At 42.1% G+C, this 12,726-nt stretch overlaps 1 protein-coding gene across 1 annotated transcript in view; it reads right to left on the reverse strand.

Annotated features, from left to right (window-relative positions):
* Positions 1–11,854: 11,854 nt before the first annotated feature.
* Positions 11,855–12,726, reverse strand: part of MRPS6 (mitochondrial ribosomal protein S6) — a 75,699-nt gene continuing 74,827 nt past the window's right edge. The window contains exon 3 of the mRNA XM_077818890.1: positions 11,855–12,436. Coding sequence (XP_077675016.1) covers positions 12,256–12,436 — 181 coding nt within the window. The 3' untranslated portion in view covers positions 11,855–12,255. The remainder of the gene's footprint in view (positions 12,437–12,726) is intronic.

Here is a 12,726-nt window from a genome sequence, read left to right on the forward strand (position 1 = left end):
ATACTTTCAAAGCTGGAGTGGGGGGGGGGAACAAAGGGTTCTCTCTGTCTGTGTGTTGCTTTTGCCGGGATCAGAGCAGGAATGCAGGTCAGAACTCCTGTAAAAAGTCAGTAAGTAATCTAGCTAGATATGCATTAGATTCTGTTTTGTTTAAATGGCTGATAAAATAAGTTGTGCTTAACTACAGGAATGGAATGTATATTCCTGTTTTTGTGTCTTTTTGTAACTTAAGGTTTAGCCTAGAGGGATTTTCTAGAGAGCTCAAGAATAGGTTTGCAGAGTTGGAAAATGAAGAAGTGGCTCAGCAGGTAATCACTGAAGATAGAAGGGCAAGGAAGAAGAGAAGAGTGGCTAGTCCTATAGGAAAAGGGGAAGAGATAATGGAGACTACACCAAATATGAGCCCCAGGAGGATACAGGATGCTTTGAAGAGGATTACAAGGGAGAATAGGAATGGAAAGAACTTGCAGCCAGAAGGAACAGGGGATAGACTGAAGAATAGCACCGTCACCAGGAAAAGGCTGGTCTATGTGATCGGGGATTCTTTACTGAGAAGAATAGACAGGCCTGTAACCAGAGCTGATCCAGAGAATAGGAGGGTGTGCTGTCTTCCAGGTGCTAAGATACAGGATGTAGACCTGAAGTTGAAAAGGATCCTAAAGGGAGCAGGAAAGAATCCCCTAATTATCCTTCATGTGGGAACAAATGATACGGCTAGATTCTTGCTGGAAAGTACTAAGGGAGACTATGCTAGGCTGGGGAAGGCACTTAAGGAAATCGAAACTCAGGTAATCTTTAGTGGGATTCTGCCTGTTCCTAGAGAAGGGCAGCAAAGGTGTGACAAGATTATGACTATCAACAGATGGCTTAGGCAGTGGTGTTATAAGGAGGGCTTTGGGACGTATGGCCACTGGGAGGCATTCATGGACAGAGGACAGTTCTCTCGGGATGGACTTCATCTGAGTAGGGAAGGAAATAGACTTCTAGGATGGAGGATGGCACAACTGATTGAGAGAGCTTTAAACTAGGAATCTGGGGGAGATGGTTGGGAGATGTCCAGGTAATCTCCACGCCGGATTTTAGCATTGAGAGGAAAGAAAACGAAGTAAGAGAGGATACAGCTGTGGGTAGAAGAATGTATGTAAGGAGGAAGGGCAGTGTAGATACCAGTCTAATAGGTTATACTGGCTGTAGAATGACCGTGCCTAATAGGGTACAGACTGTGAGTGAGGCCAAACAGCAAAAATTAAAATGTTTGTACACCAATGCGAGGAGCCTAGGTAACAAAATGGAGGAACTAGAGCTACTGGTGCAGGAAGTAAAACCAGATATTATAGGGATAACAGAAACATGGTGGAATAGTAGTCATGACTGGACTACAGGTATTGAAGGATATGTGCTCTTTAGGAAAGACCGAAATAAAGGCATGGGTGATGGAGTAGCATTGTATATCAAGGATGAGGTAGAATGTAAAGAAATAAGAAGCGATGGAATGGATAAGACAGAGTCCGTCTGGGCAAAAATTACATTGGGGAAGAAAACTATTAGAGCCTCCCCTGGGATAGTGCTTGGGGCGTGCTATAGACTGCCGGGATCTAATTTGGATATGGATAGAGCCCTCTTTAATGTTTTTAATGAAGTAAATACTAATGGAAACTGTGTGATCATGGGAGACTTTAACTTCACAGATATAGACTGGAGGACGAGTGCTAGTAATAATAATAGGGCTCAGATTTTCCTAGATGTGATAGCTGATGGATTCCTTCATCAAATAGTTGCTGAACCGACTAGAGGGGATTCCATTTTAGATTTGATTATGGTGAGTAGTCAGGACCTTATAGAAGAAATGGTTGTAGGGGATAATCTCGGCTCAAGTGATCATGAGCTAATTCAGTTCAAACTGAACAGAAGGATTAACAAAAATAAATCTGCAACTAGGGTTTTTGATTTCAAAAGGGCTGACTTTCAAAAATTAAGAAAATTAGTTAGGGAAGTGGATTGGACTGAAGAATTTATGGATCTAAAGGTAGAGGAGACCTGGGATTATTTTAAATCAAAGCTGCAGAAGCTATTGGAAGCCTGCATCCCAAGAAAGGGGAAAAAATTCATAGGCAGGAGTTGTAGACCAAGCTGGATGAGCAAGCATCTCAGAGAGGTGATTACAAAAAAGCAGAAAGCATACAGGGAGTGGAAGAAGGGAGGGATCAGCAAGAAAAGCTACCTTATTGAGGTCAGAACATGTAGGGATAAAGCGAGACAGCCTAAAAGTCAAGTAGAGTTGGACCTTGCAAAGGGAATTAAAACCAATAGTAAAAGGTTCTATAGCCATATAAATAAGAAGAAAACAAAGAAAGAAGAAGTGGGACCGCTAAACACTGAGGATGGAGTGGAGGTCAAGGATAATCTAGGCATGGCCCAATATCTAAACAAATACTTTGCCTCAGTCTTTAATAAGGTTAAAGAGGATCTTAGAGATAATGGTAGCATGACAAATGGGAATGAGGATACGGAGGTAGATATTACCATATCTGAGATAGAAGCGAAACTCAAACAGCTTAATGGGACTAAATCGGGGGGCCCAGATAATCTTCATCTAAGAATATTAAAGGAATTGGCACATGAAATTGCAAGCCCATTAGCAAGAATTTTTAATGAATCTGTAAACTCAGGGGTTGTACCATATGATTGGAGAATTGCTAACATAGTTCCGATTTTTAAGAAAGGGGAAAAAAGTGATCCGGGTAACTATAGGCCTGTTAGTTTGAGATCTGTAGTATGCAAGGTCTTGGAAAAAATTTTGAAGGAGAAGGTAGTTAAGGACATTGAAGTCAATGGTAAATGGGATAAAATACAACATGGTTTTACAAAAGGTAAATCGTGCCAAACCAACCTGATCTCCTTCTTTGAGAAAGGTTTCAGAGTAACAGCCGTGTTAGTCTGTATTCGCAAAAAGAAAAGGAGTACTTGTGGCACCTTAGAGACTAACCAATTTATTTGAGCATAAGCTTTCGTGAGCTACAGCTCACTTCGTCGGATGCATACTGTGGAAAGTGTAGAAGATCTTTTTATACACACAAAGCATGAAAAAATACCTCCTCCCACCCCACTCTCCTGCTGGTAATAGCTTATCTAAAGTGATCACTCTCCTTACAATGTGTATGATAATCAAGTTGGGCCATTTCCAGCACAAATCTCCCCCCCACACACATACACACACACAAACCCACTCTCCTGCTAGTAATAGCTTATCTAAAGTGACCACTTTCCTTACAATGTGTATGATATTCAAGGTGGGCCATCTCCAGCACAAATCCAGGGTTTAACAAGAATGTCGGGGGTGGAGGGGAGGAAAAATCAAGGGGAAATAGGTTACCTTGCATAATGACTTAGCCACTCTATTCATGCATAAGTTAACAGTATCCAATTTGCAAATGAATTCCAATTCAACAGTTTCTTGCTGGAGTCTGGATTTGAAGTTTTTTTGTTGTAATATCGCAACTTTCATGTCTGTAATAGCGTGACCAGAGAGATTGAAGTGTTCTCCGACTGGTTTATGAATGTTATAATTCTTGACATCTGATTTGTGTCCATTTATTCTTTTATGTAGAGACTGTCCAGTTTGACCAATGTACATGGCAGAGGGGCATTGCTGGCACATGACGGCATATATCACATTGGTGGATGTGCAGGTGAACGAGCCTCTGATAGTGTGGCTGATGTTATTAGGCCCTGTGATGGTGTCCCCTGAATAGATATGTGGGCACAGTTGGCAACGGGCTTTGTTGCAAGGATAGGTTCCTGGGTTAGTGGTTCTGTTGCATGGTATGTGGTTGCTGGTGAGTATTTGCTTCAGGTTGGGGGGCTGTCTGTAGGCAAGGACTGGCCTGTCTCCCAAGATTTGTGAGAGTGTTGGGTCATCCTTCAGGATAGGTTGTAGATTCTTAATAATGCATTGGAGGCGTTTTAGTTGGGGGGCTGAAGGTGATGGCTAGTGGCGTTCTGTTATTTTCTTTGTTAGGCCTGTCCTGTAGTAGGTGACTTCTGGGAACTCTTCTGAATAAGAATAAATGGACACAAATCAGATGTCAAGAATTATAACATTCATAAACCAGTCGGAGAACACTTCAATCTCTCTGGTCACGCGATTACAGACATGAAAGTTGCGATATTACAACAAAAAAACTTCAAATCCAGATTCCAGTGAGAAACTGTTGAATTGGAATTCATTTGCAAATTGGATACAATTAACTTAGACTTGAATAGAGACTGGGAGTGGCTAAGTCATTATGCAAGGTAACCTATTTCCCCTTGTTTTTTCCTCCCCCTCCTCCCCCCCAGACGTTCTTGTTAAACCCTGGATTTGTGCTGGAAATGGCCCACCTTGATTATCATACACATTGTAAGGAGAGTGGTCACTTTAGATAAGCTATTACCAGCAGGAGAGTGGGGTGGGGGGGAGGTATTTTTTCATGCTTTGTGTGTATAAAAAGATCTTCTACACTTTCCACAGTATGCATCCGATGAATGAGCTGTAGCTCACGAAAGCTTAAGCTCAAATAAATTGGTTAGTCTCTAAGGTGCCACAAGTACTCCTTTTCTTTCTTTGAGAAAGTAACAGATTTTTTGGACAAAGGAAACGCAGTGGATCTAATTTACCTAGATTTCAGTAAGGCGTTTGATACCGTGCCACATGGGGAATTATTAGTTAAATTGGATAAGATGGGGATCAATATGAAAATTGAAAGGTGGATAAGGAATTGGTTAAAGGGGAGACTACAACGGGTCCTACTGAAAGGTGAACTGTCAGGCAGGAGGGAGGTTACCAGTGGAGTTCCTCAAGGATCGGTTTTGGGACCAATCTTATTTAATCTTTTTATTACTGACCTCAACACAAAAAGTGGAAGTGTGCTAATAAAGTTTGCGGATGAGACGAAGCTGGGAGGTATTGCCAATTTAGAGAAGGACAGGGATATCCTACAGGAGGATCTGGATGACCTTGTAAACTGGAGTAATAGTAATAGGATGAAATTTAATAGTGAGAAGTGTAAGGTCGTGCATTTAGGAATTAATAACAAGAATTTTAGTTATAAGTTGGGGATGCATCAATTAGAAGTAACAGAGGAGGAGAAGGACCTTGGTTTATTGGTTGATCATAGGATGACTATGAGCCGCCAATGTGATTTGGCCATGAAAAAAGCTAATGCGGTCTTGGGATGCATCAGGAGAGGTGTTTCCAGTAGGGATAAGGAGGTTTTAGTACCGTTATACAAGGCACTGGTGAGACCTCATCTGGAATACTATGTGCAGTTCTGATCTCCCATGTTTAAGAAGGATGAATTCAAACTGGAACAGGTACAGAGAAGGGCTACTAGGATGATCCGAGGAATGGAAAACTTGTCTTATGAAAGGAGACTCAAGGAGCTTGGTTTGTTTAGCCTAACTAAAAGAAGGTTGAGGGGAGATATGATTGCTCTCTCTATATATATCAGAGGGATAAATACCGGAGAGAGGGAGGAATTATTTAAGCTCAGTACCAATGTGGACACAAGAACAAATGGATATAAACTGGCCACCAGGAAGTTTAGACTTGAAATTAGACAAAGGTTTCTAACCATCAGAGGAGTGAAGTTTTGGAATAGCCTTCCAAGGGAAGCAGTGGGGGCAAAAGATCTATCTGGCTTTAAGATTAAACTCAATAAGTTTATGGAGGAGATGATATGATTAGGTAATTAAATATTCATGATAAATAGGCCCAATGGCCTGTAATGGGATGTTAGATGGGGTGGGATCTGAGTTACCCAGGAAAGAATTTTCTGTAGTATCTGGCTGGTGAATCTTGCCCATATGCTCAGGGTTTAGCTGATCGCCATATCTGGGGTCTGGAAGGAATTTTCCTCCAGGGCAGATTGGAAGAGGCCTTGGAGGTTTTTCACCTTCCTCTGTAGCATGGGGCACTGGTCACTTGCTGGAGGATTCTCTGCTCCTTGAAGTCTTTAAACCACGATTTGAGGACTTCAATAGCTCAGACATACGTGAGAGGTTTTTTGCAGGAGTGGGTGGGTGAGATTCTGTGGCCTGCGTTGTGCAGGAGGTCAGACTAGATGATCATAATGGTCCCTTCTGACCTAAATATGTGTGAATCTATGAATCTGTGTTCTGAATCTGATTAGCCTGTAAGGTATTTACCATCCTGATTTTACAGAGGTGATTCTTTTACTTTTTCTTTAATTAAAAATCTTCTTTTAAGAATCTGATTGCTTTTTCATTGTTCTTAAGATCCAAGGGTTTGGGTCTGTGTTAGCCTATGCAAATTGGTGAGGATTTTTATCAAGCCTTCCCCAGGAAAGGGGGTGTAGGGCTTGGAGGGATTTTGGGGGGAAAGAAGTTCCCAAGTGGGCTCTTTCCCTGTTATATTTGTTAGACGCTTGGTGGTGGCAGCAATAAGGTCCAGGGACAAAAAGTAAAATAGTTTGTACCTTGGGGAAGTTTTAACCTAAGCTGGTAAAAATAAGCTTAGGGGGGTTTTCATGCAGGTCCCCACATCTATACCCTAGAGTTCAGAGTGGGGAAGGAACCTTTCCACCCCTCTTCACAGAGAGAGAGAGAGGTGCAGTGTTGCCAACCTCCATGAGCCTCATTCATTATATTTGGTGTTTTTCTTAAAGCTCCAGCTCTTGGAGTCAGATGATTATGTGAGAATCTCAACTTTCGTTTAAAAATGATGTTTCCCGCCATCCTGGATGCACAAAGAAGCTTGAAAAAGTGACTGCTCAAGACTGAAAAGCAGAAGGCAAATGAAAAGAACCCCACTTTAAAAAAAAAAACCTCATGATTTTTTAAGCCAAACTAATGCTATTTAGGAGCCTGGCATCATTTTTTAAAAACTGTTTAGGGATGGCAATAATGAAAATGCTTGGCCATTCTAAGATGGAGTGGGAGGGCAGCAGGATATTAATATTGATGACTGATGAATTCTCAGGAAAAATCTCTTTGACAAACTATGCTTCTAAAGGATGGCTTTAAATTTAGAAGGCTTTTTTCAAAACAGAAGGTTAGAAACTTGTGACAAGAAAACTGACATCACCAATGCCAGGGACAAGGTGGGTGAGGTAATATATTTTATTGGACCAACTTCTGTTGGTGAGAGTGACCAGCTTTCAAGCTTAGGCTTCATCTACATCACAGAGTTAGGTCAACATAAGGCAGCTTACCAAATTATGTCAGTGTATACACTACAGCCTTGCTCCCGCCGATGTAAGTGCCCTACTACACTGACATAACAACTCCATCTCCACAAGGGGTGTAGAGTTTATGTCGGTGTAGTTAGGGCGACACAATGTGTGTGTGGACACTGGGTTACTTATAACAGCTGTTAGCTGTCATTCTTGTCAATTTCACAGCTGGAGCCATGAAACTGACACAAAAGCAGGGCTGTCACTGGGCTGGTTGGGGGGCTCTAGCTAGAGCCTCATGGCCCCCTGGGCTCCCAACTCCAAGCTGGGCTGCGCCCACCCCACTCCCTCCTCATAGCATGGCTGCCCCCCGGCTCCCAGCTCCCAGTCCAGCTGCTGCCCAGACTCCCCACTGCCAGCTGGGCAGCTGCCTGGAGGTTCCTGGCTCCCCACTGCCAAGAGTCCAGCTGCTCCCCCTGGCTCCCTGACACATCTGGACTCCCGGCAGAGGGCTCCACACCTGGAGTCCAGGCAGCTCCCGGGCTCCCAGTGGGGAGCCGAGAGCCTTGGGCAGCCGCTGGGCTCCCCACAGGGAACAGAGAGCTCAGCCTGGCTCAGAGCTGGGAGTGGGAAGCTCGGCAGGCACAGCCTAGCGGCTGCCCAAACCCTCCCACCAGCTGCCCAGAGGTTTCCGCTCCTCACTTCCTGCCAGGAGCCCAGTGGCTGCACCGAGGCTCCCGAGAGCCGCCTGGATTCAGAGCACAGAGCTCACAGCTGGGAACCTGGCTGCAGCAGGGAGCTTGGGAGGCAGCCAGGCTCCTGATGGTGGGGAGTGGGGAGCCCAGGGGACAGCCAAGCTCCTGGCAGCAGGGATCTGACAGCGCAGGGGGAGGCAGCCAGGCTCCTGGCGGGGAGCTGAGACCCAGGCTCTCAGCCCCCATGCTGCTTCCTCTTAAGTCACTGGAAGCATTTCTAGTGAGACTGTGCACCACCGACCCAAGGAGGGTAGAGTGGACATGAACCACCACAGAAAAGTTGACCTAACATCGGTTGACTTACGTTTCTAGTGTAGACAAGCCCTGACACAGAGCCCTTCTTCAGGTCTGGGAAACGAGCATCACAGCTAAAGACAAGGTGGAACAGATTGTTAGTTAACAATATGTCTAGTTAACACATATTTCAAGGGACCATTCAAGGTGAAGTGGCCCGTTAACACCCCTTCACTATCCTGGGACTACTGCATCACTTCATATCACCAATGATAGATGATACCTAAGACTCTGGACTACACAGACTCCAGCAGCAAAACGCACATTTATACATAGTAAAATGTGTAAAAGTGGTCATTTTAATTATTCCTTGGAAGACTTTTGAAACAGTACAAAATTTTTGTATCCATGTGCTTTTGTCACAACCAACTCAGGCAACAGCTTTGACACTTGACATTTTGTTCCTTTTAAGCAGAAGAGTGGTTGGGAGCATGGGAGCATGATAATCCCTTTAAAATGCTTAATTAATCTCCAAAATAATGTTGTTCTGCTGGCACTGAGGATCAAAAGCCTTTAAGTTCACACCACCACCAAACAGAATTTGTACAGGCCAGTCTGATGCTAGGAAAATGCATGATTCTGGCTCTACAGAACTAAATCACTGCATACACAAACTTACAGGTGCAAAAGCGGAGGCTGTGGTGAGGCCCCTTTGAAAACTTGGCCTTAAGCCATGGTGCTGAAGGAACTCCCAGAGATGCAAGATTCAGGGAGTGGGTGGATGTGTGAGTGAGAGGATGCGTGAGTGAGAGCGAATGTCAGCAAAGAAGCAAGGAAGCAATTTAAGACAGAACAAGGGGACCTAGGGTCTGCTCCCTGGAACCATATATGCATACTTGTTATCTGACTTTAAGATAGCCAATGGGAACCACTGCTGAGCTGATGGAAGAGCTGTCAATCAGCATTTTAATACTTAGCCACCTCAGTGTAGTGCTCCAAGATTCTCAGATGACAGGGACTATATAAGTAAATTATTATTTCTAGGAGTATAAAACTACTTCCCTTTAAGCCTGGAGAGCACAAGCTGAGGAAGGCTATAAATAATTTCAACATCTGTTTCTCTAGTTAATAAAGTTTAATTATTTTTTTAAACATACCAATGATTTTTGGCATTTTAATGATTTGGAAGTGGTTTGGCAGTACTGATTCTGTCAGCTATCCAGCTTACTCTACACTCTTGAAATTGTATTCCTGAAGATCAAGAGTCTCTCACAGCTCATTGAGATGAATAAACATTCAACTATCACAAAAGGCAACTGACACTGTACCCAAATTTATAACCAGAAGGCTAAGATTTCCCTGACACTACAAGTGGACATTTATGTTCACTCAGGGTTGAGTTACTATCCAAGTTTCTCATATGGCAGACTCATTGGTCAATTTGCTGAAAACCATAATTACCTGAGTGTAAGCGATTTTTTTGGTGTACGTGAACGTCCACTCCAAAGGTTCCAGTTACATACTAGCTTCCCAGAATAACTAACTACAGGTCTGGATCACAAGCTGGGTTGAGCTATATTTGTAACCCAAAAAACCATAATGTTCATACTGGAAAGCATCAATTATGAAGAAATGGGTACATACTGTTGTGAACCAGCTTTTTAATTAGTTGACTGTTTACACACAAAGCCTGTGATTAATAAAGCACAAACGCTTATTTAGGCATGCATGGGGCCAGAAAAAGTTTGCCTTTGCTTGGTATTGTAGGTTTATGGTCATATTTCTATTCTGAAGAGTAATAGGATTTTTAAATCAATCCTTTTTATAGCTGCAGGGACTAGTGGTAGTTGAAAGGAGCACATTAGACAGTAATATCTTGAACATCTCCTTAAACCTTGTTTTGTGGCATAATGGTCACCTTTCCCCTTAATATTGGGATAGTCTACATACTGTCTCCCAAAGAGCCTTGAGATATTTCCACTATCCAGTTGCTTTGGGTCCCAATCCCCCAGTTCTTCTTGGAATCCCTGAGAGTTCTGCCATTGATTTTATGAGAGCGGGATCGGGCCTTCCAAAAGGAAGAGGTACAAAAGTCTGACCTTTCTGAGGCCCCAACCCTACCATGGCTTATGCATGCACTTAATATTAACCACTCATCCAATAAATACCTGGGTATTCTTTTTGAACATGTACCTAAAAGCTAGGGATTGAAACAAAAACTAGTAAGAAATCAGATTTTAGATTTCTACACTATACTCTCAAAAGGCAAGAGGATAAAAGCAACCTTTCTACGTTTATATACATACTGGCTCTATTGGCATTCTTCTCTGCCCCATTTTGCAAGGTTGGAAACTTGCAATTGCCTTTTTTGTTACGACGAAACACAGAACACAAGATCCCAGCCTAAGGGAAAGCTTCATTAAACCAGATCCAAACCGATGCATTGTTTAAATAAATAAAAAAAAAATTCTACAGCAAGGAACATTTGATAGTGACCTGCCAAAGAAAGTTAAAGTGTGTTCACAGCTGAGTATAGTGTAGTGGAGACAAACAAGCTACCTAGTTTTAAGATGGAACTCAAATTTATAAATGGGATTACATGGAATGGTTGCCTATGATAACAGGGACTGGACACGATAGGACAGGAAGGGATCTCCTTATTTGTGTTCCCTTTTTGGTTTCTTGGATGTGCAAAGGGTTGAATAGTTTGAAAAGGTGGCTGTATGAAGGAGATTCTGCCTTATTTTAGATTAGACATTCTTGTCATTGTTGTAGGAATCTGTGGTTGTGGGGAGAATAGTGGGATGATGACTTTTTCTCCCCTTTTGCTGGTCACTTTTTTTTTTTTTTTTAAAATAAAAGGAGAATTTGTTCTTATCTTTCACCATTTTTAATCAAACTTCTTATGGCTACAGCATCACCTTTGAAAAAGTGAAACTCTACAGACTCCGGGAGCAAGATAACAAATTTGTTCTTTCCTTATAGAAGAGCACTTGCAGAGCAATATCACTAACAAACCCCTCGGAATTCCTGTGGGAATCAGAGTTCAGTTCCTGGGTTGGTCTCTTGATCTCCAGTTCAGCAAGGGTTGCCGGGGGGGGGGGGGGGGGGGAAGGGGAGGAGGAGGAGGGTTTCCAGATGCAGCATGCCCAGTTGGGGAGTGTCCTCTCTAGCTAAGTCAGCAACAGTGTTTATGGACTTTAGAAGGAAACCACAGCTTGTCTCCTTGATGGGAAAGATGGTGGATGCAATGAAAGGACAGGGTAATTGGGGGGAGGAAGAAATGGGGATTTCCTCAGGGATCTAACAGTCATAGAGGACCCCCAGCAGGTAATACTCTAGTGGTAATACCTACCATGTCTCCCCGTTTTCTCCATCAGTACAGGAATAGGGGAAAGCCAAAAAATTAGTTTATTTTGTTTGAAATGTTTCTAAATGTAAAGTGTCAGGTGGCTCCATCTTATAGTAAAACAACGGACAATATCTTGCATTTTTCTGCTCACACTAGTCCAGTCATTCTCGGAACTGCCATCTGGAAGTATCTACCTTCTTCCATAGAGAGTGTTTATTTGTACTTAGACCAACCCCCTGTGATTATATTCAGAAGAGTAGGTTAGAATGCCTTATGGCAGGGTATAAGTGTAACATTTCCCTGCACCTTTTATAGTCTTCAACAATAAACAAAGCTTATTTCAAATCACCTTTATTATCTTGTTTAAAATAAAAAAAATCATACCGCTATACAGTATACATTGTCGAACAGAGCTTTCTTAATCTACTGTGTACAAAGTCTGAAGTAATCTCACTGGAAAAAAAATTGCTATTTTTAGTCTCCTGATGGGTAGACAGAACTTCATCAGATGTAATGCTTTACGAGGAAAGCAAATCAATTTTTAGACTAGTCATCAACTATTAACATAAGAATACAAATTAACTATTTAATTAACAACAAAAAAGAAAGCTAAAGGTTACATTAACTCCAGATGCCATATGACTACAATAGATGACTCTGTACGTAGACAAAAATTATGACCACAGTTGTATCCGAAAGCAGGGCTAAAATAAAAAGGTTTCAGATATGGTCTTTTGGATACTCATTTTTTCTTGCTATATAGTTTATCTTCATAGTTGACTGGGATTATGCCACCACATTCTTCTGTCTTTGATACTGGATGCTTTAAAAAAGTAGGTCTAATTACATCAACATCACGTCCTAAATGGTTCATCATCGTTGAAACAATCGTAGGTGGGCCATCAAAGTCTACCAAAAAATACCTGTAATGGAAAACACACACAGATACAATAAAATAAGATATATGCACTGCAAAAGCTTTTATTCATACCGTCATTCTGTTGGAATTGTAAAATCAAACTCCCAATTATCTACGAGGAATACCTTATATTTTGTTTTTTTGAACTGTTTTTAAAACAAAGCTCAGTAACATTATGGATTTAAAACACAGGTAAGTCAATTTATATGGAGCTACACAACCGAAAACAATGGAAGTGGGCATCTTTCCTATTCACAGGGCACCATTTCTTGTCTGTGCACTCAAACTGGAAAC

This window comes from Eretmochelys imbricata, chromosome 1, assembly GCF_965152235.1.
Source record: "Eretmochelys imbricata isolate rEreImb1 chromosome 1, rEreImb1.hap1, whole genome shotgun sequence".
NCBI classification, from domain to species: Eukaryota; Metazoa; Chordata; order Testudines; family Cheloniidae; genus Eretmochelys; species Eretmochelys imbricata.